This window comes from Pseudorasbora parva, chromosome 5 (assembly GCF_024679245.1).
Source record: "Pseudorasbora parva isolate DD20220531a chromosome 5, ASM2467924v1, whole genome shotgun sequence".
Lineage (NCBI taxonomy): Eukaryota > Metazoa > Chordata > Actinopteri > Cypriniformes > Gobionidae > Pseudorasbora > Pseudorasbora parva.
The window spans coordinates 23,356,815-23,384,710 of record NC_090176.1 but is presented as its reverse complement, the minus strand read 5'-3'; the positions used below and the strand labels follow the sequence as shown (position 1 = coordinate 23,384,710).

The 27,896-nt window shown below is 39.2% G+C and overlaps 2 protein-coding genes across 2 annotated transcripts in view; both read left to right on the top strand.

Moving 5' to 3' along the window:
* The window catches only part of bmpr2b (bone morphogenetic protein receptor, type II b (serine/threonine kinase)), an 89,754-nt gene extending 85,763 nt beyond the window's left edge, over positions 1-3,991 (top strand). Inside the window, exon 13 of the mRNA XM_067443545.1 lies at positions 776-3,991. Within this exon, the coding sequence (XP_067299646.1) occupies positions 776-1,062 (287 nt within the window). The 3' untranslated portion in view covers positions 1,063-3,991. The remainder of the gene's footprint in view (positions 1-775) is intronic.
* Positions 3,992-4,519: 528 nt separating this feature from the next.
* The window catches only part of fam117bb (family with sequence similarity 117 member Bb), a 49,016-nt gene continuing 25,639 nt past the window's right edge, over positions 4,520-27,896 (top strand). The window contains exons 1-2 of the mRNA XM_067443542.1: positions 4,520-5,507; positions 16,421-16,590. Of these exons, the coding sequence (XP_067299643.1) occupies positions 4,844-5,507; positions 16,421-16,590 (834 nt within the window). The 5' untranslated portion in view covers positions 4,520-4,843. The remainder of the gene's footprint in view (positions 5,508-16,420; positions 16,591-27,896) is intronic.

The following is a 27,896-nucleotide window of genomic DNA, read 5'->3' as shown; positions in this document are numbered from 1 at the left end:
AATGCAGTCTTAAATAAATCACCATTGGTATGTTTGTATAAGTTGACCTCTGTTATTATGAGTTTGGAGACAGACTCTGACCATCATTGATGAACGCCGTCCCCAGGAGCAGGGTGGAGGAGTTGGTATGCGTGTCAGCCCGACTGCAAACAATAACCACCCAAAAGAGGACGCCAGGCTGTTTTCCCATCTGAGCTCACTATATCCTGCTTTGCCCTGATAATTAAGAGCACAGCTCCTCATAAGCTAAACGTTTCATAGTCGTGCTCTCTGTCCCGCTCTCCTGCTCTTTGTGATGGAGTGTTTGGATGTGGAGAAGGAAGGAAATTCCACTGGATTGATAAGAATCCAGAAAATGTTGGACCTCAGTTGGCAGAGGCGATAAAGAGTGATGCTAACAGATAGATGCGAATGCGATGATGCGTCTGCCACTGTTAACCGGAACCCCTGGACCAGACGCTAAACAGGAAGACAAAAAAAAACAAGGCTCATACTGCTCACGTGTTTACATTCTGCATGCGGACTCGAACGGAGACGTGAACCGCTCGAACCCGTTGATTCAGACTCGAGCACACACTGAGCGAGTTAGTGTGGGAAAGGTCAACCACAAATTTGAGTGTGCTGAAATACTACTCTCTGGTGCTTCACTGGGCGGGATGTTTGGAGCAGTTCTCCTAGTAATCCCGATAGACACACTGCAAAGCACACAACTGTTTTTTATTGTCGTGTAGGACTATAATCAAGGATGTTAAAATCTGACTCTTTTCTCTTTTAGATGAGGTCGTGTCACAAGAGGAAAAAGCCGGATCAGCTGAGAAGATAAAGAAGCGCGTGAAGACACCTTATTCTTTGAAACGGTGGCGTCCTTCCACTTGGGTCGTCTCTACAGATACGCTGGATGGGGAGGTGAACAACAACGGGCACAGCCAGCAGACGGCAGTGAGTGGTGGTGGCCACCCAAGTTCTGGCCATTCAAAATCCAGCATCGCCGTGTTCCTGGTCAGCGGCGGAACCGCGACCGCCACTCTAACCTCCGACCCGCCAGATATGACCTGCCTGTGAACTGGCATCTCCGCTTTTCCTCTGAGGACGAGCCCAGATCAGACTTAGAACACAGGAGGGGTTTGTCTATGCTATTGTGCTCCAAGAACTGATCCAACTGATGACGGAAAGAAAAACGTTTTTGGAAAGCAGACCCCTGACGGGACATCATTTGGCAAGCACTTAACGTTGTCGAACTTCTCCGACTTGTTTTGAAGAAATCGCTTTAAACCGAACCCAGCTATGCAGCAACATTGGCATAAAATGCTTCCATTTGTTTTTTGTTGTTTAATTTTCAATCAAGTATGATTGTTTTTATGGTTGTTCTTTCATTTGTTGCACTTTTTTTGTAAGTAATCTAAATCACAGATCCTCCGACCAGACTGGTCTTAAAACTGAAAAACGTAAACGACAATTTGTTGATTTAACAATCATGGTAGATTGGACGAAATTAAAATCATGTCCATTTGAGAGAAAAAAAGGCAGTGGTCTTTAAGACAGGGTTGACTGCATCTTTAATACCTTTTAACCCACAGTACATTCATATGTTTTATATTTGTTGTACGTATCTATGTACTCAGTTTTGTATCATATTTTTGAAATGTGCAATAGACTTTAGCTTTGAGGTGCTCCATAAGACAATTTAATTTTGCTATGCGTTTTGCCGCATTTATTTCTTTGATGTCTTTTCGAAGCGCTGCATTTAGCAGCGGCAATCCTGTGTCCGCTCGGCCACCACGAAAGCATTTGAGAAAAACATCGTACAAATGACAATCCCACACCTTTTCGCCAATCCCATCGTTCTTGAAAAGGGAAATGAACAGAAACTCTTGGGGTGTTCGGTTCAAGTACTGGAAGTTCACAATGGATGACTTCTCACAAGCTTCAAGGAGGACAGTCTTTTTTTTTTCTGTTACACTACAAGTCAGGTGTCAACCTGGACTTCCTGCTGGAAATCATGCTCTCTGAAAACACTGAATAATCAAGTCCCTCTCTGCACACGCTCAGTGCAGTTTTACCTCTGTGAGAGTGTATGTAAATGTGTATGTATGGGTCTATTTCTGCTTACCGGAGCTCCTCAGATCACAGATCACTCACAAGGCGTCAGTCAAATGAGACTTTCCATTTCCCATTGCTGCCAGGACAGTGGACGTGGCTCTGTGTGCTTCAGAAAGCAAACGCATACATGCGCTATGAACAAAATATATACAGTATGTACAGACTGAAGCTCAAAGCTAGCTACTTTAGTTCGGTTTTAGCTTCTGTTATAGATAAGCTCAAGTGACATGATAGTGTACAATAAGAAATCATGATTTTATCCTTCTTCTTTTTTAAAGTGTTTTATTTATGTAGTACCCACGCTCTGGGTTTATTATTCACATGAAATTGAATCAGTAAGTTGTTTATAATAATGTAAAATGATCTTATTTGAATGATACTTTCAATCAAATGCATTTTACCCTTCTTTTTCCAAGTCAATCATGTAGCTACAATCGGGGAGGGATTGACACTTTCAAAACAATCGTATCCTAATTTTCAAATCATCTACATTTTGAGAGTTAACAGCTATCATTTTTTATGTTGCCATTTTTATTTGGAAAACTATGGACGCCAGCCATTTAAATGACTACAAGGTGATGTGGAAAATCCCCTTATACAACAAGGCCCTGCTTCCCGATAAATGAAGATAGTACGCGTTTAATCAGTGAGCGCTTACCGTGCTGTATCCATTCATTTACTATAATGAATGCCAGGATTAACCATGATTTGGCACAAGCCATCCTTATCTTTGGACTTTGACCAATTCAAAGTGGGGAACTTTTAAAAAGTCATCTGATTTTTTTCCCCCCTCCACTGGCTTTTTCTATCTGTAAATAAGGCTAATCAGTGGAGTTTTAATCGTAACCCCCTTTTTCTGAACGAATCAGTGCTTCAGTCTGACTTTTGTATATGTTTGTAATATAGGCTAACCTCTGTAGTGTAAATACACAGTGCATTTGTATGCACACATACAGACTCTTCATCTGTTGCTTTGGGACCAAGAACAATGCTAAATCACTGTGAGATTTATCTGGAGACAAACACTAACGTCAGACTGTTCTTAGATAGATACGTCAGTGTGAATGCTGGAGTCAAAACAGAAAAGATCATGAACTGAAATGAGGAATAATAGCGTAAAAACGTCAACACAGACCTCCAATGCTAATTTGATTCAAATGAGCAAACGTTTATGATTTTAGACCAAAGTGTTGTGGCTAAAACACGGAGTCATGCTGAGCTGAGTCATTTGAAGCGTAGTTTGGGCTGGAAGACTGTCCATCTGCTGCTTGTTAATAATGCAAGATTTTTACACCAGAGCCATTGTCCAGTTTTAAAGCATGCCGATGAATACCGAGTCATTTACGGATAATACTTGCATAAACCCTACATGCCTTGTTTATATTTGAGGCAGGCCTTGAGAAATCAGACTTTTTTAATTCAGTCAGGTTGCTGGAGTGTTTTAACCAAACCAGGTTGAACTCTTTAAATTTTAAATGAATCAGTTACTGAACCCTACAGCCATTGGAACTCGTTACACTCACAAAACCAAACTGAAAACGACAAATGGCTAACAATGTGTCCCCATAAAACACTAACTTGGAGTATCGGCTGTATCGGGGTGTGTATGAGTGGATGAATGAAGGGTCTGTTGACAAGCTGCTGTTTCTCTTTTTCTTTTTCTACATTTGAGCTGAAGTTTTCATTTGGCCCCTGCATAGATGGATGTTCAAAAAAAGCCACTGACATGTTTTCTATTACAGCTTGTAAAGTAAGCACTTTGAGAAAAAGAACAAATGATAACTCGTGCTTTTAGTCTATTCAGATGTTTTAAAATGCCATTTAGAAAATAAAGCTTGCTGTACAACCCTGCGTTACTCAGTTGATTAAAGATTATATTAATGAAAACCTATATGACGTTTACTTGTTTTTTGTTTCCACTTGCCTGGTAGAAAATATAAAATTTCTGGTATCATTTGAAAAAAAAAAAAAATTAAGTGGCCACATGAGGGTGGTAAAGGCAACCACAGAACCCTTTTCCATTCAGTTTTCCAGGAGTTTCAGATACCAGTGCAAAACATTCAGATTAAAGTATTACTGTGTGCACGCATGCAATGATTGTGTGTATTTTAGATGACGTATAAACACACAAATACACAACATGGTAGGCTATTATTATTTCAGTGAGTTACTACTCGGAAAGAAAGAAAATACAGCCTTCAAAAAAAACGACAACAGGTTCAGAACAGTCAGAGGTTTGTACCTGGATAAAAAGATGCATACATAAAGTCTAACTGATCATTTTTTTATTATCAAGCAATTGGGTCACACAAGGTGAAGAAATCTTGTAAAACTCCTGTAATAATAAATAATTGTATTCGTTGCGAAATAGAACAAACTTTTCCTCATTATACTAACTGCGTGTATTAAACATAGACTGAAAAAAAGAAGAAAAAAAAGTATTATGTTGAACTTTACGGAATTAAGAATCCACTTCCTAGCCAATTAGAAGTTGAGAGAGGAGAGCGAACAACCAATCAGAGGCGAGGGGGCAGAGCGCTGGATCAGGTTCACGGTGCGTGGCTCTGATTTCCCCTCAGTTTACTTGAGCTCGCGAAACGGCACGGTTTCGTCCGTTAGGGAGCAGAAAGCAGACATCACATGGAGTGACAAGGGCACCAAAGAGCATTAGCCACACAAGACAGCATTAAACGTACGTGTGAAGTGTTTATGTAGAGATTTGTGTGATTTCCCAGCGAACAAAATGTCTCAGAGAGTTCGCAAAAACGGATCTCCGACGTCTAACTGCAGCGGAGTGACCGCGGGAAGCCCGAGTGGATCCCCGGGGATCAGCGCCGCTGGAGTGAGTTTACTGGGTCGTCTGCTGCCCATGAAAGCCACGGTTCCCTTCCAGCTGAAAACGCAGACACAGCACCCTCTACAGACACGGACGGTCCTCTCCACCGGTAACGGTAAATGCCACAGCCGGAGCCCCACGCGATCCCTTTCCTCCAGTGCCTCAAACGTTTCTGCAGCCACGTCTACTTCCTCTGCGACGTGCTCACAGTTCATTATGGCCACAGCGGTTTCCTCCGCTCCCTCCTCGTCATCATCATCTTCATCATCATCAAGAACTAGCCCCGTTATCGCTGTGCACGCGCAAACCCCCAGAGCGTCCCACGCGCAGGTACCCGTGGCATCTTCGTCATCACCCTACACAGGTGTGCACGTGAGCCCCCAGTGCTGCTCTCCCTCCCAGCAGATCAGCTGCAACCCGGACCCTTTAGCCCTTACCTCTAATTTATCAACCTCTCCGTCTTCATCCTCGTCGTTGTGGTCATTCGGCCACAGGGCCAAACACCTCCAGACCCCTGAACATGACAGACTGTCTCCAGAGAGGCTCAGTCCCAGCTCACCTGTCTTCACAGGTAAATCTACAATCTAGAAGAGCACTTGAATTTGTATGAAGCCAGACCTAATGGGTCAGATGTTTATTTCACATCACTGTGGCAACTGTAAACACACATAGTCCGTGGTCTGTGGGTTTAACATCTGCTTTTAGGGGACTTTTTAACGGTTTCACAGTGGAGCGGTTGACATAATGTGTCATTTAAGATGCAAAATAACTCAAACATTCAATTAAAATCAACATTCAGTTGGATGTAAAATTCTTTAGAATAGGCTTTATGATAGGATACATATCTATATTTCTGCTGTAAGAGAAACCACCAGAATTATGATTCCAGACGTTTCAAGAACGGTTCATTCATTTCATGTTTCATGATTACATTTTATTTACAAAAATAATCTATTTTCAATACATATGAATTGCTAACAAACTATGTGCAAAATGTATAGCCCAGTCAACGAAATTGGTTTCTTATAAAGTAAAAGTTTAGTTTTGTTGAAAAATATAAATGTATCAGTGATGTACCTTTAAGTGGATGAGTTTGACCGGATAATGAAGGGAAAGCCGTCAACAAGTGTCCAGCAAACATAAAACTTCACAAAGCATCCCAGGATGCACCTCATGAAGCTGGTAGAATCAAGGTAAATAGAGTTTTGGACCGAGTTGTTTCCCATATATTAGTGTTTCACCATGATTTCATAGTTTTAACGACTTTATTATTCTAAAACTGGAAGAAGTAATAACGGATGGGTGTCTAAACGTTTAACTAATTGTAGCCTATAGTATATAGATAATATTTGAAGCTTCATGACAGATCACTAGTTACCTATACATCAGTTAGAATGCAAATAGTATGATATGTTAATATCATCAGCCAATAGGAATCTTTGGTGTTTTCTGATTCAGTATTTCAGATGTCTCATTCATAAAATAGCTTGTGGGGAGCCGTGCTGAGAGAGAGCCGGCCTGGCCGCTGTGGTTTAAGGTGGCTGCTGCTCCAGAGGCTTTTCTCTGTTGCTCACTGGTAAGAATGCAAATATTTGGTGGCCAGTCGCTGGTTTGGCCTGTTGAATCTCAAAGGTTTATTTTGTGATCAGTTTGCCAGCAAGTGTTGCACTGCATCTCCGTTACTGTAACTGTTTGAACTGGCATTGTGACCGGTGCCCCAATTATTTCCAAAATTTTAATTTCCTCAAAAAGGAGATTTAAAGGGTTAGTTCACCCAAAAATGAAAATCCTGTCATCAATTGCTCACCCTCATGTCGTTCCAAACCCATAAGACCTTCGTTAATCTTCTGATCACAAATGAAGATATTTTTGTATGAAATCAAGAGGTTTTTGACCCCTCCATTGACAGCTATTTAATGAACACTTTCAAAATCAGGAAGGTAGTAAAAATATCATTAAAATGGTCCATGTGACTGCAGTGGTTCAACATTAATTTTATGAAGCGCCAAAAATACTTTTTACGCGCAAAAAACAAAAATAACTTTATTCATCAATTTTTACATCTGTGTCAGTCTCCTACAGTATTGATGTAGTAATTACATAGTTGCATCAGATCTATGCCAGAATGCCGGATTGCCTTTGGCCGATGCTGTTCACGTGAGCACTGTGACGCCAGCTTCACACCGCATGCGCAAGCTGTGCGTTTGCAGGGCAGAAGCAGTGCGTATAGAGAGCTGGAGCCTTTGTGCATTCACAATGAGCACGTTTACATGCACACCAGTAAGCTGATAACTCACAAATAGCTTATTTAAAAATAAACAGTTTTCCCGGTTTACATGCTAACCAGTAAACTGACAATGTAAGTAAGTTACATGACTTTATTAATAAACCGGGTTATTTCCATGTAGTGATGTCAAAAATAATAATGTCTGTATCTGATTCAGAGTATTACAAATGTTATGTCAGTTGTGAGGTTAATTAAAGCGTGCAACGTGTCAGTGGGAAATTGTTCAGCTCATATTATTGTCTCATGCAGTTACAGATGCAGCGTTTTGACTGAACCTTTTCTACTTCTGCTGCATGAGTTGAGAGTATTTTTACAATTTTCTGAATATTTTATATGTCCTTATTTCATGCAAAACTCTCACTGCTTGCATTTAAATCTGCTCTATGTATGCTTTTTTCACCTACACACATGCACACTTCATTAAGCCGATAGAAAGCAGGTCCATGTGTTTACGTGCCACGCAAAATCGGGGTAAAAAGCAAAAAACTACCTGCTCTGACGGGTTTATGCTTAAAGGGGTACAATCAGCACTGGAAAAGATGAATCTGTATTTAAACTGGGTCATTAATGTAGTAGAAATGTGAAATTATTTTTGAATTTGGTGCCTTCTAGACTGAGAAAAGACAGAAAATGTATTTTTGTCTCATGGGGATGAAAGACTACAATTCCCAGAATGCTTTGCTGCCCTATGAGGCCATTCCCAAAGCCACTGGATTACTGTGACTGAGTTGGAGAACAGACACTGCAATTAAATACTGAACATGTCTGTTCAATATAATGATCGAGTTTCTGCCGCGTGAGTCTCACAGCACTAAAGCTGCAGGAGTCAGATTACATCTAACGTCATAAATGGGCTTGTGCATGCAGAAATAGCTCCCTCTGCTGGCTGTAGTCTTTAGCCTTTGGTTAAACATTAAAAAGATGATGAAAGATGAGCACAATCATTTGAATATACACCAGGGTTTCTACTGATACAAAGCCACATGCTAATCGCTGAAGTAACTCTTTAAGCGGTTTATGATCTTACTCCGATAAAAGAAAACAGGTTACCACCTTTACATGACCATGTTCGTTGTCGGCTTATTAAGCATAATTGGTAGCCTGACAAGCCAGACCCACATCAAGATGTTTGGTCTGGAAACTCACCATAGACAGGGCTCAATCCGAGGGGCGGGATAAACTGTTGTCTTTCAAACTCCCTCTGCACACGATAGGATAGCGCTACACCAACTAGAGCAACGAATGTGAAACAGAGCTTGTTGATAGATTAAACATTCACCGTATCCGGTCGGCTAAACTCCGAACACATCTTCCCTTTTTAAGAATGACTTCAGTGCCGTTCTTTGGTCTTTTCTCAGAGAAAAACTTAACTCCAAGTCTTCCAGAGTCGTGGTCAAAGCTGATTCGAAAGACCGCCGCCGTTCACCAGTTTCTGTGTTTACTAGAAGCACACAAACTCAACTCGGCCGTCGTCATTATGGCCCCGCCCGCCGACTCTATACACGACGTGATTGGCCTCCAGATTGTGAGGAACACAGCTCAGAATGGTATTGAGAGTTCCTAGATGACACTTGCGGGCAGATTAAATTTGCTGCCGCTAGGGTGCGTCTAGATTTCTAGGGTACATAATCGGCAGAACGTGCATGTAAATGCAATCACTGTCAGCGTTTGTCTCGTGCAGCTGAACCATGGCTTGTGAATTGCAAATACAGACGAATATTGTCCATTCGGTCACATTTTCCGGTGTTCTCCTCCGACACTGTCATTTTTGTGCTTCGATTTATGATGGGCAGCATATATCTGCTGCTAATGTGACCATGTTCCCCTCTGTCTCAAACATGCATGCAAAAAACATGTAGTTTAATAAAAGTAAGATATGCCTTGCTTGGAAAAAAAACAAAAACCGGCGTGACAAATGCGTGTAATGCTGACGCAGGAGCTGGCCAAAGTAAACAGCGTAGGAGACCGACACAGATGAGAAGAAATAGTTGAATAAAGTAATTTTGTTAGTTTTTTTGCGCACAAAAACTATTCTCGTCGCTTCATAAAATTAAGGTTGAACGGAGTTTAATGGACTATTTTAACACATTTTTTACCACCTTTTTAGCCTTGAAAGAGTTACTGAAAATGCGGTCTATGGAGAAATTGCTAGTAAGAGAGCTATCAGATTTCATCAAAAATATCTGCATTTGTGTTCTGAAGAAGAAAGCTTTTATGGTTTAAAACAACATGAGGGTGAGTCTTTAATGACAGACCTTTCATTTGTGTGTGAACTAACCCTTTCAGAAAATGCATTGACATTATTTTCATCTTTTTACTTGCTCGTATTAAGTTATTGGCAGGCCCACATCGAATCTGCTGCAGATTTTGACAGCAGCCTTATATTCAAAAGTAACTGCTGGTTAAGAAGAGGTTATCTGCCTTCAAGCCACAAAGATAGAAATGTACAGTTACAGTTGGGTTGGGAGTGTCATCCTTTGTGTCTTGGGCAAGACCCAGGCTTCATTGTTTTAGTAAATTACCCATGATTCTGTTGGAGTTCCTTCAAACAGACTCTGAGGTCATATTTATGTCTTAATATGTTTCTGTGTCAGTGTTGTTTTTTTAGTCCAATAATGACATGATCGGTCTGAACAAGAGGAAACTTGATCTTGGGTCCACATTTCACTTCGGGTCAGCGATTCATATGCCTGTTGGAAATTGGAATGCCCTTGTGATTACTGTTTTCAGTCTCCTGAGCCATGCCTCCCCTTTTCACTGTATCCCACTAAAAACACTCCACTCTGGTATGTCCAGTAATTTTCCAGATCACCAGACTTTCCTAAGATCCCATGAAAGCCGTAGCACACAAGAGGAACTGAAAAGAATGGAGAAAATTGAGAAAAGGCAGTCAGAGAGATCATGTAGTTGTGATCTAGTATGTAGTCATGCAGTGTAAAACTATATATATTTTAAAACTGACTAGTCAGGTTTGATTGAACGACCTGTCTAATTAATCAGACTTAAATGGGCCTCACTGATTAGATACATTTTAGGGATGTACTCATATTAATATTTTGGATAATGCCAGTAGTAGACAATAAGAATTTTTGTGTAATGAAGCTAATCGATAAATGGCTTATGTTAAAATTCTATATTTTGTCAAAAACTAAAAACAAAAAATGCTTTGTGATTTTAAGCATCACAACATTTATAATGTACAGTATGAAAAATCTGTCACTTTTAATTTTGAAATTTGCCAAGGATTACATTTTGCACTGTTATTCAATTTTTAGTGTTTTTGTTGACCCAAGAATTTCAGTTGTCGTCATTTACTCTCACTCATGTCATTCCAAATCCATAAGACTTTCATTCATCTTTGAAACACAAGTGAGATTTATGTCCCTTGATGGTAAGGCCATTCCACCAAAACTTAGACATAGTAAAAGGGCTTGACATGCAACCAATGATGTTTGTTCCTGTCCGTCACGCTTGCAGGAGTCAGAGTTCATTTATCACGAGATACTGTTATGTTATTGTGTTTTACTTAAAGAATAATATTGAACACACCATTCGAGCAATTCGCCCCTGAATTAGTACTAATTCTAAAGTGAAAGTAAAAAGCGCACAGCCATTCGTAATGGTGCATGTCCTTAGGTGCGTAGCAGAGCCAGCCTTTTCAGTTCATTCCTATGTACTCTTATCCTGACGTGGTCATACTCAATTCTTGTCAGAATATGAGTCTGAAACTGCTCCATTGGGTTGTGATTATGGGGCGTGTTTCAACCGAACCAGGAAAGACCTCAATTGGATAGACCTACAACCAATCAGAGCAACGAAGTGACGCATTGTCAAATGTCAACAGAGCTCAACTGCACTGTGTTGCCAAGTCCGAGTTTTTTTCCCCCCACGGGTTGTTTTCTATGTCCGCGGGTTGAAGCGACTATTATGTGATCAATAGATCCATGAGTGTAAATTTTAGCAGGCAACCGTGCCAAAATAACACATTTTACCCCCCAAATGCCATTTTTTCCCCGGAGAACCCCCCCGAGAAGCTATTGTTTAGGGCTAGTTGTTGGCGGGTTTTGTTGTAAAAACTTGGTAACCCTGTCTGCATACGCGCTGAAATCAGGCTGGAATACACGATCTTTGCCGATGGTGTAAAAAAATAAAATAATTTAATGATACACAGAGTACTTACCCAACATGATGATCATTTCTGAGAGAAATTGTGAAGGTGAATGCATATACAAACAAGCTCTCCGTTTCGAACAAATATAATCCAAGCCCCTTTGATGACGTGCATGATTACGTTACTGTTTATCATCTGTCCGTCATCGTCTAAAGCCCGCCCTGATGATTTAATTGGTCCGAACAATTTCTGTTCGGAGATAATTACTCCTCTATGGATCGAGGCCAGACCGAACCGCCTGACCTAATTTTGTGGGCGGGGCTAAGTTCGGCTGGCATCCAGACTAATCTATGCTATCTCTTATGGGTTTGGAATGACATGAGGGTGAGTAAATGATAACGGAATCTTTATTTTTGTGCGAATTATCTCATTTATGATAGTACAATGATTGCAAAACGTAAAAATATGGGTAATGGACATTTAATTAAATTAAATTAATTAAAAAACTTTGTGAGTCAAGACACAATGGCGAAAGACATCCGTCTTCATGTTTATTACTAGAGACCATGTAAGAGGAACTTCTCAAAAAAAAAAAACTACAAAAAAAAAAACATAAGAAGAAGATTAAACCAGAACTAGTTGACTTACCGGACAAACTGTGCACACCATGTTCTTTCTACAGTATCAGGTGTAAGTGTGTTTTTTTTAAATCTATTTCTAAACATTTCAGTTCATTGTTTTTCTCAGGATTAAACCACACCATTGCTCAAAGTTTGGATATGCTTATGTATTTCTCAATAGCTTTGCTTGTGCTTTTTAAGATCTCCATATGGACATTGTTCTTTTGCTCTTGGCTGGGGGTTTAACAGGGCACACTCCCAATCTTTACATAGTGGGATGGTACAGGCAGGCCAGGACGAGACCAGGCTGATCTCTCTGTCCTTACAAACTATTAGGAGTCAGGTCACTATTAAACCCTTCCATTTCAGCTACAGGCCTCTCCTTCTCTCTGGGTTTGTCCATTTAGAGCTACAATGGGTCTTTTGAAGATCAGTTACTGGTCCATACAGGCTTTCATATGAAATGTGAGATTACAAGGGAGTGTATTCTACATGTGTGTAGCATTTAAACATACTTTTTTAGCTTCAAAATGTAGTTCACTTTAAAATGAAAATTACCCCATGTATATGACTTTCCTCTTTCAGATGAACACAATCAGAGTTATTTTAATAAATATCCTGACGCTTCCAAGCGTTATAATGACTGGGGTACATGGAGTTTGATGCTCAAAAAAGTGCATCAGTCCTTCCAAAGTTTACTCCACATGGCTCCAGGGGGGTAATAGAAGCCTTCTGAAGCGATTCGATGGGGTTTTGTGAGAAATATATCCATATTTAAAACTTTATAAAGTAAAACAGCTAGCTTCCACCAGACCGCCTTCCCTATTCTACTCGAAAAAAGTCCTGTGACGTATTGGTAGAATGTAGCGTAATCATTTGAAACTGCGAGAGGCGTTACGCTTTCTCCACAAGTTGAAATATGGAAGGCGGTCTGGCGGAAGTAAATTTTTTTACTTTATGGATATTTTTCTTACACAAACCCTTTCTCACTTCAGAAGTCCTTTTGTTAACCTGTTGGAACCATGCAGACTTAATTTATGATGGATGGATGGATGGATGGACTTATTTGAGCTTCAAACTCAATGAACCCCGTCACTGCTATTATAAAGCATGGAAGCGTCAGGATATTTATTAATATAACTGTGTTCATCAGAAAGAAGAAAGTCATATACACCTAGGATGGCTTGAGGGTGAGTAAATCGTGGGGCAATTTTCATTTTAAAGTGGAGTACTCATTTAAGAACTCTTCACATTTTGCAGGTTTGGCTCAATTAAAATGAATTGCTCTCGTCCAATTGCTCTGTTTGTGGTTTATTTGAATAAATGTGAACGCTGCCATCTGAACCCTGGTGTGCACCAAACAAACTGGTGTGGGTGCTGGATTCCTGGTGCCTTTTCACATTTTATAAGATTGTTCTCATTTTATAAGAGAAGAGTTCTCAGCTAGTAAAAATACCAACCGTCATATGTACACACATGCAAGGACTATACTAAGCCAATTGTTTCAGTTGTTTGTTTAGTTCTGTCACAAAATATACATCATAAAAGCTGTGTTTTTGTTTTGTATCTTAAGGTTAAAAATGACCGGGTGAACACCAATCGAACCAGCACTAAATGGATTTTCTTTTTTTCGTCGGGACTAGAAGAACATTTAAAACCCAATTACTAGTGTGAACACACCATAACAGTGTAGTTCAGTTGTAAATAACAATGATGTTACTAGGTCGTTGCTAGGGTTCACTGTGTGCTTGCTATGTTGCTGCTCTAAATTCAATGTTGTAATTTATTAATGGAAGCACTATACACTAATAACTCATTTCAAATGGAAAGTCTAGGGTTTTATGTGATTTTAGTGGCTGTTAGTTCATTCAAATAAATGAAATGTATATCTTTACAGTTTTTATATGATTTAGGTTTGTCAGTTAATTTAGTTTAAGGTCAAGGGTGTGTTTGGATCATAATCCTGTGGGTTGAGATGTTTCTGAGAACAAGATAATTATCTGTATCTGTACTTACTGAACTGGAGGCGTATGCATAGTACTGTTGATGAATTGCTGTGACGTTATTATTGTTTTAGTCTAGTTATATTCACTGGTCTCAGGAGACAAAAGTCAAGAGCACAGATTTCCCAAGGATGTGGCTCATGGGCTGCTGTGTGTGTTATCAGTTTGTGTGCAAAGGCTGCTGAGTTAGATGCAGGATAGACACAACACAAGAACCTAGTGTGCATAGACGGAGACGATAAGAGAATTCACTGCCCAGTAGTGCATCATAGCATCCCTCATAAGAGCCAATCAGAGATGAGATAACATTGTGCTTGTTTGTGTGCATGCATGCATGCATGTGTATGTAATTATGCAGTATTACACAAACACGCAAAAAGATTTGCCAGTCATTTAGGTGTAGATCAGTGCACAGTTAGGCCACAAATAAACACTATGCAAGATTGCAAACATCGATGTGAACGTTTGGCCACTGCATTGCAGGCGTGTGGTCCTGTTGTACATTTTCTGTGCATTCCTGTGAAACCTCAGTACTCAAAGGGGTTTTATGTCTAAGCAGTAAACCTGATGTGTTATAAATATTGACTGATATTTACTGTCTATTATTTTTTATTTATATTTTTAACCAATATTTAATATTTTCTAGACACTGTTCCAAAATTTGGGGTCTGTAAGATTTTTGTTTTGTTTTAAAAAGTTTACTTTTATTCAGAAAGGATTCATTAAATAGATCAAAAGCGACAGTAAAAATATATAATGTTACAAAAGTTTCCATTTCAAATAAATGCTGTTCTTTTGGACTTTCTATTGATCAAAAAAGTATCAGTTTCCCCAAAAAAGATTAAGCTTTTAAGATTAAGCTGTTGTCAACATTTATAATAAGAAATGTTTCTCGATCAAAAATATGGATTTTTGATGGGTCATGTGACACTGAAGAACATAACATTTAGCATTGTCATCACAGGAATAAATGTCGTTTTTAAATAATATATATAAAAAGAGAAAAAATTTATAGAAAAATTTAAATTTTACTAAAGCATAAAAATATTTATGAACTGTAAAAGATAAATATAAGTATTTATTGCTAATTAAGTATGTAAAGAGTTTAGAAAACGAATTAAAAACGAATTAATTTACTTTTATGCTTTTACTGTATGCTAATGCTCACTAGACCAACCACTGGAGCAAAACTTAGAATGTAACGTATACTCATGTTGCATTAGGATGTGTGTTCTGACAGATTTGCATTTCAGAATTCATTAACCTGTTTATCTGAGTTTAGGTTAGCTAGAAGACTTTCCATTCACATTGCATAGAGTTTTGAAGATGTCTCGGGGCCTTACAAATTCACTTAAGTTTCAAGTGAGCAAAAACAAACCATGTGGAGACTGCAACTTGAGCTATCTAGCCAATTCCTCTCTCTCTTTCTCGCATGACTTCCTCCAAAATTCCTTACAGGTTCCTCCTCTTTAGATCCTCTCTCACGTTCTTCAATGTGTACAACAGACAGAAAAAGTCAAGACAGCTCTGTATTTTAAGTGCATTGCAAGATCTCTCTTCTGCTTTTTGTAAGTTCGGAGTTTTCTCTAGTTTTGTCTTACAATTACAGAAGATCCACCCAACAGTGAAGAGTAGAAGTTGTTTTGTTGCTGAAGTGTGTGTTTACAGTCCCATTGGACTATTGAAAGCAAACAAAGTTAATGGTTCCCTTCTGATTTGCTTCCCTGGATACAGCGCACACAGACATACACACACACAAAGACTGATGTCACCTATGTGCAAAAGAGAATGGGACTTTCTTACAATCTTTTCTGAAAGACTCATATGCTGTACTTCCTGTGTAAAATCCCTCGCAGATGTCAAATCTTCAAAGCGGCACAAAACAGCAGGCCGCACTCTTTTACTGTATGTCTTTGCTGCGTATTCAATAGTGTGAATATACATGAAAGAATAGTATTTAAAAGATTCAGGCAAGAGAAGAAGAGAGAGCCATTGATTGTGTGCTGGAAAGAAGGACGAGAAAAAGAGAGCAGGGAGAATAGTGAGGGGGCAATTACTTGTGGTCACACATCAAATGTAGGTCAAGACATGCGGGCCGCTTCCTCCATGCCAGTCGAGCAGTTAATCAGCTTTAGTTTTATTAAAAGAGCTACTGGACACCAGACTAATTCTGTCTCAATCTGCTGGGTTTTAATATTCATCACCATCAGCCCAGCGGACATTTACACTCAAGCTGTTGTAATCACACACACACACACACTGCTGCTCTCTAAGCACTTACTGTGATGTATTGTGTTCATAACATGCAGCCTCTAACTTATGTTCTTCTTCTGTTTCCCTCCCATCTGTTTTGTTCTTCCTCACATGTCTTATTTTCATCCATCTTTCAATCGAACCCTGTCTCCCCCTCCCCATCCTTCCTTCCCCTCTTTATCTCCTCTGCGTATTCTGGCTGTCTTGCAGACAAGCATAGACTTCCTGTGGCAGGGTCTTGGTGTACCACCAGCAATAACGGTAGCATTCGTCGCACCTCTTCTTTGGACGCGCTCACAGCCCCTTACCTGTCTGGACACTGGCCCCGGGACGTCAACCATGCCCCTTGTGCCCCTTGCATGAGGGACAAATCCACCCAGGTGAGCTACCCCACTTGTACACAAGATGTTATTACCCTGTGAAATAACAAGTTGTGCATTACCTAACATCTCACACATACACACCTCCTATCAGTCAGCCATTCACTTTAACCTGAAAACTTTCCACTTCAACCTTTACGACACCGAATACCTACTTGCATAAACGCGTGTTTTGCAAACCACCGGCATGAATCACCTGAGAAACACTTGCTTTGTGCAAACACAAACCCATGAAACCACCACAGACATGTCTTTTGTATGCACTCTGCTCACGTGAGACAGTCTACCTGAGCCTTGTGTAGCTAGATGTTTTAAGTGTCAGCATTCAAGCCTGGTTCACTTGCCCACTTCACTTGGCCATGAAACACCAACTTAAAATGGAGGTGACCATTTCAGTTATTCGCCTTCCATTTTATTGTTTTTTGGAAAGGAATTAAAGGGATAGTTCACTCAAAAATAAAAAACGACGACCCCATGAATTACTCACTCTGAAGCAATCCTAGATGTATAATGACTTTCTTTTTTCAGACGAATACAATCGGAGTTAGATTTTTTTTTTTTTTACATATTTTGAAAAATATCTAAAACTTTATAAAGTAAAAAATCCAGCTTCTGCCGACCACCTCCCGTATTCAACTTATGAAAGTTAACGAAAGTGTAACGCTTCTCACAGTTCAAAACGCTTAAACAATGTCTGATGTAATACGTCCCGCCTGTTGCGTTTTTTTCGTAAGTTGAATACGGAAGGTGGTCTGGCAGAAGCTAGATAGTTACTTTATAAAATATTTCATTGATACGTACTGTATCCGTTTCATTGATACCGACCTTCATTCATATTCATAAAAATATGCCATTGAACAAATATTTAAAATATAAGAGGCAAGAGCTTTGATAACCTTTTTTAAAGGTTTCTGAAGAATCATGTGACTCTGAAGACTTGAGTGAAGGCCCTTTCACAATGGGCTGGTAACAAAAAAGCGAAGCGAAAAAGCAGATATTTTGCGTCAAAACCATTGACATCAGCCGTGACACGAATTTGCGAGAGAAATGAAATGTTTTCGCTGCAGCACATTCACCTTCCGTGTGGAAGCACTCAATACACAAACAGCTGATCAAAAAATAAAACCATTGCACAAATTGTTCGCGGGTCAAAATTACATCCAGTGTGAAAGGACCTTTTATGATGCTGAAAATTCAGCTTTGCCATCACAGGATTAACCACTTCAGCTCTGCAGCACATTTTGCATTTTTTTGAGATTTAGGAATATATGAATTTAAAAGAGCGCCCTACCCACATACATTGGAGTAAATTGATAAAAATGGTCTCATTTTACAGAAAAAACTCTAAATTTTAACACAGTGGTGGAATATTGCATATATTATATTGTATCTATTCACAATCTTATGATAAACATAGATAAAAAATAAATATTTTGATTTATTTTTAATTAATTTGTTATTTAAAACTCTTTATTTTTTTTATCATTTTGGGATCCAAGCTTTTTGGAAGTTTCTGTTGATTCTATAATTTGGCACTAAACAGGGGGAAAAAGAATTTTCTTGATATCTCCTTGCAAATAAAAGTTATTGAGATTTATCTGACCAAAGTGTCTAACAACTCCTGCTCATCTCCATTGACATCAACTGGCCACTAGGAAATCGGAAAGAAGGCTCCGCCTCTTCAAATTTGTAAAGGGAGATCTTGGGCTCTGATTGGTCTAGAATCATGATCCACGTGTCTATAAACAGCTGAGATTCTCAGCTTTTCTGTAGCATGATGCAATATGTGATGACATCATCAAAAATTGTGGCTAACATCGACAATCAAAACTAGCATTAATAAGAGTATTTGTCTGCATCACATTTTTTGATCTGGACATCGGTGACATTTTACAGTGTCATTTGGCCATACTTGCTCACAGACATGTAAAAATAGTCTCATTGTGAAGCAAACAACCTAAGGAACAAGCTGATATAGGGTTGAGGCTAGTAGCTTTACAACGAGTTTGTGATCCGAACAGGAATATGACTCATGTGTTTGCTTGTTCAAAGGAGTCATTTCCATCTTTGTGATTTTTTTGATAATAGATTTACTGTAAATTATTGGATCGGTGAAATTAACTGCTCAGCGATATTCCTGAGGCCGATAGCTTTCATTTGATATATGACTTGTGTACTTTAGGTGTGTTTGTATGATAAAAATATGAAATCTTATATTATTTGCATGATTTTCTCAAGGGGTGGTAGTTGCGGGGGGGGTCGAATTCAGACCGTATTATTTTCTTCTATGTAATATAAATGCAGAAGTTATTAGGTTATTAAGAAAGCTGAGGTTCTAATCTTTCAAATGATACCATGTATGTCTAGTTTTGTGGTGCGCGAGTTATAGATTTTTTTTAAAAGATTATGATGATGCAATTTTGGACCCACCGGTGGGTCCAAGAGGGGGTGCAGAGCTGAAGTGGTTAAATTACAAATTTAAAATATATTAAAATATAAAACGGCGATTAAAAATTGTAATAAAATTTCACAGTATTATGGGTTTCACTATATTTCTGATCTGCAGGCTTTTTATTTGAATATTCTTACTCACCCCACACTTTTGAACATCTATTATTACCCATTTCACATATATCAGTAAGTGGTCTATGGTCCCCGTACTGATTCCCTAAATAAATTGTTCAAAAATTAACATTGTCATGTTTACGCACCCTCATGTTATTCCAAACCTGTTTGATTTTCTTTCTTCTGAAACACAAAAAAAAAGACATTAAAAGAGTGTGTTTTGGTCCCTCCAATGAACGTCAGTAGGGGGCTGATGTTGTTTGCCCATATGGACTTGAATTGTATGGACCAAAACAATTCTTCAAATTATAGAGAGAAGTTTAATGTTAAAGTTATTATGGATAAAAAAAGATAGTCTCTAGAGAGAGCGAGAGTGAGAGAAAAGGAGGAAGCCTCTCCCTGGTTTGTTGAGAGATGAGAGGAAACTGTGGCATATTTCTGGTGAAAGCAGACCGTCCACCATCAAGCTACATTCTTTCCTGAAGCTGTCTGTTTTTCCAGCGTATTTTTCTTCTGGAAGCACCACAGGGCCATATCGGAACACTAACAACATTTTTGCACCAAAAAAGTTTTGCATTAAAACATTTTTTTTTAATTATTTGTTGCTGGCCTTTCAACAAATTATTTATTGATTCGCGTTTTACTGTACATATGTCTGCTATCATGAACGAGAAGGCGTATATTAAAAAGAAAGTGATGTCATGCATGGTTTCATTTAGATCGATCAAACCCAGTCCCGGCATCATAAGAAAAAGCATCACAGATTAAACCCCCTTGTTCTCTGGGGTCTCATCTTACCCTCTCTCATCAAAGCCCGAGCATACTGTGTTTGTGTGTGTGTTTGTGTGTGTGTGTGTTTCCTCTGGAGATTCCAGACCTCCACCCAGCTCTTTTTGTCAGCAGTGTGCCGGTCTTACAATGAGTGCAAAAGGAACTTGGTGAGTTGGAGGCGAGTGTGGAATTTGGACGACATTTGCAGAGCTTGCTCTTTCTCCCTGGACCATTGCGCCAAAATAACCAGATCTTGGATCCGTGCTACGGTGTCAGTTGCCAGGGAGCTGAGCTCACACCTAGTGACCAAACAACAACACGGAATGAAGGCCTTTGCTGCTCTCCCTGCCTCCTGTGAGGAGCAGAGAAATATGCAGCCACACACACTCACATGAAAGCCCTCTGTGTGAATCTGTATACACCAGCTGTAAAGGATTTATAGCCAATACAGGATAAGCGGCATGTGAGACACTGCGTTCTGTAAAATAGCGGCTCTGTACTTCTATGGATCGCACGGCACACGTGTTGAGCTGCTAGATCTGGTGCTGTAGGTTATGTTTCATGCTTTGTCAGATGCTCTGAGAAAGTCATGGGAGGGGAAATCGAGACAAGTTTTACATGAGCCTTCTGCCACGCCGCATCATAATTACAATAATAAAGAAACCTGATCAGACACGCATGCTAAGCTGTGCTCAGAAGCGTTCCCAAGAAACCAGACCTGAAAACGTCCTCATTTAAGATAAATGAGTGCTGACATTACATCAGTTCACACCCTTGGGGAAGAGGCTGAATCCTTGGAATGGAATCCTCTTTATTGGGAATGGTTTTTAAACATTTCTCATGGTCATAGACTAGCCCTCTGGGTGTCTGATTGGGAAAGGTTACTACTCCTTTTTGACACTTACAAGCGGAAATGTGATGCTACAGAGGCATTTGTGTGGATATACATTGTCACACTAGTTTAAGTAGTGCTTGCTAGGGCAAGCATCAGCATTACTGTTACTGTTGCTCATACGTAGAGTAGGATTTTGAACAAACCCTTAGGCACGTCATATGTTCTGTGGTCAAGATTGAAATTTCAAATATTGTGACTTAGGGTCATGAAGAATCATGAAGAACTTAGTAGTTCTGGTTCCTCTCATGTCCAGTGATTAATTTCTTAAAAGGCACCTATTATGCAAGATTCACTTTTATTAAAATTCAAAATTCACTTTTTTTTTAGGTGTCATGATTTATGACACCTAAAAGAAAAATGAATTTTGAAAAGTCAATATTTGACCTGATCATAATTATGTTAATTATCAATAATAAACAAAAAATGTACTGTGCGATTTGAGCAGTCTAACTGCTTTTTCTTCCCCCCCCACCACATTATTAAGATGCCACGTCAGTTAAAAGAAGTTCAGGTTCAGAAACGTGTTCTGTGTAAATTATTGATTCAATTAGTTGTTGGCCGATATTTCAGGCAATATTTGGCTTAGTGACATCAACGAAATCATCATCAGTGAAATAGTGACATCAACAATCAGTTTTTATGTCTGGCTGTTGGAAGTTAGTCATTAGTTTACAGTCACTGTCTGTATAACAGTTCTGTTTAATTATATATATATAATATTTATTTAATTATTTTTTAAAGAAAGTATATGATATACAAAAAAGTATTAACGCTTGCTTTTATATAGGGGTGTAACAGTACACAAAAATGTTTGTTTCAGTACAGCCCGAGGGACAAAACTAAACACAAAAATCCATTATTAATTTTTTTTTATTAAACATTGGTTTAATGAACAAATTGTGTTTCTGTCTATAAATAAATTCAAGCTGTTTTATGGTCTTTCCACAGTTGAAACACTGTTTGAGTGATTATACGAGATACGTTTCAGTAAGTTATACTGTATCTTTCAACAAACCTTCAAATGTTCATTCATGTTTGTTCTGTGATTAGTATTAAAGAGGAAGAGATGATCGCGTTCACACGTGCTCTGCGCTGCCGTTTTCTCGGCACAAATATAATTTTATAGTATTATTAATAGAAAGGCCTTAGCTATCAGCGAAAATCCATTTATATCATTTAAACAAATCTTTGAATATTTAATAAACATTTAATTTCACAATCCTTGCAGACTTGCTCAAATTCAGCTCAGTCGGTCCATGCTAATTGATTGTAGAGAGTAGAGCAGAATCTGTACATGCAACAAACTTTAAACCCTTGATTTATAACTATGCTGTGTTATATCCAGTTGCCCACTATTCTTGTTAATGTAATTTTTTGATAAATCCAATAATTTATTAGTTTATTTAATTATTATTGTTTTTTTGTTTGTTTTTTTTTGCAATAAATTTCATATACTTTCTTTGAAGAAGGGACCTGAGGGACCTGATTTATAAAGTTCAGAATAACAGAAAGAATTTTAGGTGGGCTTCTTTGACAAGGGAACCACTCAGAACACCGTAGCCTAGAACATGCCAACTGAGTGCCCAAATGTTCATGGGCAAACGCCACTCACTTTTCCTTTAGAAAAGTCATGTCTACATGGGCATCCTTTCATTTAGATGGCCGATACTGGACTTGGCTTTGTTTTGAAATGTGTGGATTGCATGTACAATAAGAGAGCTATCCATTTATGAAGATACATGTACACATGTGAATTCCTTCCACTGGTGTGCAAAAACATCATGTTCACCCATATTAAGCAATCACACAGATTTTTCTGATGTGAGAGACATTTTTAGCCTGGAAAACATGCTGTCGGATACATCTGTGTTGTTGCCAGGGGGATTTCCATTTGTAAGGTTTACAACACCATGTACCTGCGGAAGAAAAGCATTAACCTTTAACAAGTGCTTACATTACTGCGGCCCATTTGAAAACAGTGCGCACACTCGGCCCACAAACCTCAGTGGCCCTGCCAGCTTTGTTACTTTTTAACAAGAAAGTTCTTTTTGTCATGATAATCCCCTTCTGCACTGACAGGCTAAAAATCTGAACTATTTTCCAACACTGGTGTTCAATGTTCAGAAAGCCTGTGGTAAATTTGGCACTCTCTCAGTAACGGGTCCTTGTGTTCCAGTCCAGCTGAAAGAGAGACAAGTGAATACCGAATAACAGCCTGTCCAAGGGGAATTCACCACTTGTATTCCCCTCTGTATGAGCACTCATAGGGTTACAGAAAAGCTTAGCTGGCAGATTATCCAGACAGTGCTCAGCTCTCGAGTGAGGACCCGAAACTGCCTTCTGTCAGGGTTTTAATGTCAGTGGCCCCAAAAAGTGTTAAGAGACTTGAGCAACTCGCAGAAAATGTCTGAATGTCACCAAACTAAATATCTAATTGTGATCTTTTTTTAAAATCTTTTCTGCCATTTTGCTAGTGTCAATGTGAATTAATACCATTATTAATAATATTTATTTTTGTGAATGTACACTACTTTTCAAAGCTTTGGGGTTAGATTTGTTTTAAAAGTAGCCTCTCATGCTCACCAAGGTTTCATATTATATATCAAAATACTGTAAAAAAAAAAAAAAAAAAAAAAAAGAAATATTACAAATTTAAAACAATGATTTTCTATTTTATTTTATTTTAAAATGTATTGTATTCATGTAATGGGAAAGCTGAATTTTCAGCATCCTTACTCCAGTCTTCAGTGTCACATGATCCTTCAGAAATCATTCTAAAAGGAGGATTTGCTGCTCAAGAAACCTTTTTTTGTTCTTTCCAATGTTGAACACAGTTGTGCTGCTTATTATTTATTTTGTAAACCATAATGCATACTTTCATTATTCTGAGTTATTCAGTATAAAACACAATAATCATTTTCAAATACAATCTTAAATATTGCATGGGTCAGTAGGGCATGTGAGCTCATCGTGGCAGCCTCCATGAGTGTAAACTTTTTTTGTGGATTAATTTTTATTAATTTGAAGAGAAAAAAAAGGATTCCTTGATGACTAGAAAACCAGGGCACGTATTCAGAAAACATCTTAAGGCTAAAAGTAGCTCCTAACTTGCCGATGTAGGAGAAACTCTTAAAAAGAATGGGCATGTCGGTCTTAATTTTAGGACTCCTGAATTTTCGCTCTAAGAGTATTTCACAAAGCATTTTAGCTCTAAAACTAGCTCCTAAAAGCGAGCTCTGAATTTAGCCCAAACCCAGAGTTCTGCCCCGTTTCGCAGACCAAGAGTGAGGAACGAGTGACGGAGGGATGCAGAAAACTGTGGAGGTAACTAACGTTAGGCGAATCACCTCTCGGCTGTGTATACCTCCTCTCGTGCTGATTAGATAGACCATTTGAACATGACTCCTCACTAACTTTGTTTATAAAACATAATTTTCGCTTGAATTCTGCAATCTCTCGAGATGCAGACATGTTAGAGTCTGACAATTAGCTGAACATATACATGTTTAATTAGTGACACTTTTGAATATGACAACATTCTTATTTTAAACATTTTATTTGAATATAGCAACATGAAACCTTGTTCAACCAAATATTAAATCCCGGACCGAGATTATCGGACCCTCCTTTATCAGCCAATCACTGTGAGAAACCCCTCCCCTATCAGCCAATCACTGTGGTCATAGTTAATAAGCGTGTTGACATCATCCATAGCAACGAGGTCAACCCCGCTCTTTCTCTAAGCTTAGGACTTCTCTCTATTCCTTAGTAAAGGTTGCTCTCAGCAGCTTTGAGAATAGGTTTTAAGAGAAAACTCTCAACTAAGAACTTTTACTGCCATTAAGGATAACTCCTAGTGCTCAGATAAAATGTTTTGTGAATACGGAGAACAGCATTGATTTGAAATTGAACTCTTTGTAACATTATACTGTACATTTCTTTACTGCTATTTCTGATCAAACTAATGCTTCCTTGCTGAATAATAGTAACATTAAAGAAATAATATCTTTCTTTCAAAGAAAGACTCTAAACTTCTAAACGGGAGTGTATGAAGTTATTTCTCCATCACTCAAGTCTAGGAGAGTAACCTCAGGTGTGGTTCATCACGTTTGACAACCAATGTTTAACAAAGCTTTTTGTCTTGATTTTGAACATAATTTCCCGACGCTGTGTCTTTCTTTCTAAATGTGTCTTTCCTAAACTTTTGATGTGGCCTAATTGTCCAAATACTTTTTAGGGCCCTCATTGGGGGCCACGTATGACAACTGGAACTTATGTCTGATCATCAGACTACGTTATTTGGGCAGGAAATGCAAATACTAAAATTTACATAGCAGAATTGGGGTTTTCCCATCTCTTTTATTTTTTCTTGGGACGTTGGTCTGTCAAAGAAGAGTTGTTCTGCCGTAAAGGTTGTTGGTGTGTTTTGACTTTGGGTCCTTTTCATTCTTACCATCGTTTTGCATGTACTTTTTTCCATGGTCTGCTAAACTCCAGTGACTTTGCTCCCGAGTTTCCACTGGCTGACTGGGGTTACATCACACACCCAGGGCCTCCACTCATGACCTGTGCTTCAAAGCGAGTCCAAACACAGCGCCCCTCTGTTTATAAAGAGCCTTTTGTTTCTGTGTTAATCTACTCTGAGCGTGGGCCCTACTGTAACTTCAACCCTCAACCCTCACACACGCACACCGTTCCCAAATGCAGACTGATCTAGAAAACCACACTCATGCTTCACTTACAAAAATGTACCTTGGTCATTTTTTTGGGGGGGTCAAAATATGATCGGTCGGGTCATTTGAAATTAAGATGCCAGTTAAACCTTTGTAATTTATATTGTACTAGACACAATTTACTATGAAATACATTGGCAAGGAGGATCCTCTGTGTTCCAACATGAGTGCAGCCAGTGAGCACACATTTAGCTCCGCAGGTCATGTCATAGAGGCGAGAAGAAACCGTCTCAACCCAGGGATGGTTGATTTAATATCATTTCTACACAGCGTGAGGAAAGCTAAAAAAATAAGTAGGCGAATCTTCTGTTTTAGGGCACCAACGGCACCTTATAGCCTTTTTAACCCCTTTCCTGACGCGGGACAAAAAGCCTGATTGGCAATTTCCCAGCACCCTGAACTGAGTAATGCTATTGAACCATTTTAATAGGCTGCTTTTAAATGCATATAGCTCAGTAATGTCAGTTTTGTGTATTTTCTAAAAGGGGGCGGGTTTTTTGTTGGGAAAGTCGGGGAAGAGACACACACTTCGATTAGACTGGATAAACACATGCAGCATCTTAATTGTTAAGAAAATGAAACAAAATAAATTGACACACAATGAGCATTTACTACTTTTAAATTCGGGTCAGGAAGCGGATCGGGTACAATCTTTTCTCTTTTTTTTGTGGTCTGAGTTGCGGGCACTGATATATATTCAAACACGCTTGCCTATAGGCTGAACACGTGATGCTTGTGTACATGCCGTCACGGTTTTCACACCTTTTTTGGGGTTTGCACAGGGATGATGATGGCATAGTTTCAAAACTATTTCAACCCTATTTCATGGTTTGTATTCTCGGGCAGCCAAATGCTGTTGCCTTGCGGATGGGGTCCGGAAGGAATTGGGGGTTTTCTGTTTTAGTTGAAGATGGTGTTGTTTAAATGGCATCAAATTAAGTAACTAATCTGTTTTTACAACAGATATTAATTTTAAAAATGTATCAAAAACAACATGAATTTCCTATTATAACTGGAAAGCTGCTTTGAAAGAATCTGTGTTGTAAAAAGCGCTTTATCAATGAAGGTGACTTGACTTGACCAGTATTACAGATTTTTTTGTCAGTTGATTTAATGTAATTAGACAGAAAAATATAGCATTTTAATATGCTAACTTATTGGCTTATCAGAATTTTAATGCAAGCATTCACCATGATTTTTTATGGGTTCCCTGCATTGAGTGAGGGATGTACTGATGTGTTGCCCATCTGGGTGCAGAAAGAGAGAAAATAAATCTCTGGGTGAGGTTTGTAGAAAAGACGAGTCAAACCACGCAGTCTTTGCATGCCAGATCTGTGGCACAAACTTATAAATTGAACTGACAAACTGCTTGTGTATCTATAAACGCGTGTGAAAGCGAGTATCACACGCACTGTGTATGTCCTGGCAGGCCTGAGCAGACAGATGCTCCCCCTCCTCCTCAGCAGAGAATCCCCCTGTGCAGCCTCCACAGCTGCTGAACAGAGCCGTGTTTGTGTGTAGCCAGCCTGCTCCGCTGGAAATCTTAAACTGCTGGGAAGGAGGAAGTGATCCTGGCAGTTGGCTGCAGCTCTGAGAGCGAGTCAGGAGCTGGGCAGCCCAGTCTTGCGCTCAACAACAGAATCAGTCATGGAGCCGGATTGCCGTAGAGCAGCACAGCTGAAAGACGACACGCACACGCGCACACACACGCAGCGGCCTGCAGAAAGAGACGGACTGTTTGTTGTCTATCTCAAAGCGATCGGCGAGGTTGAGCCATCGCAGGCCCCGACACCCACAGTTGTAAAATACTCTGGGACTGCTATAGTAGGCATAAACCTTTAAGCTGAAACCTAACAAATGTGAGACATCTAATCATATATGAGAGGTGTATATATTGGGCCGAAAGGTTCTAAGAAAGGTAGGGAGTGGTTAGTCACATTTCCACTTGAGCCTGGTTCGGCATGACACGTTAACAAACCGCTTTCGACCCAGAACGTGCTGGTAGATCTGTGTAGTGATGCTGCTACTCAGGATTGGTCACTTGTCTGTTGTCTGGCTAGTGGCTACCAGTTTCTTTTGTAGCTGGTCAAGCACTTGGTCGCCATTCACTTTAACACTCGTAAGATAAGAGGAAGCCTGCAGAGAGTATGAAAGAGAGGAGGTAGAAAAAGCAGAGGTTTATAAAGGGAGTAAGCAATGAGGAAGAGGGGGGAAAAGATGAAGAAAAGAGGGATCAGACTTCGATGAGTGTGACGAAACAAGCAGAACAATAGCTAAAGACGCAGAAAAGAGCGATGGAACAAAGAAGCACATGCACGGATTAATTAAACAAAGAAAGAAAG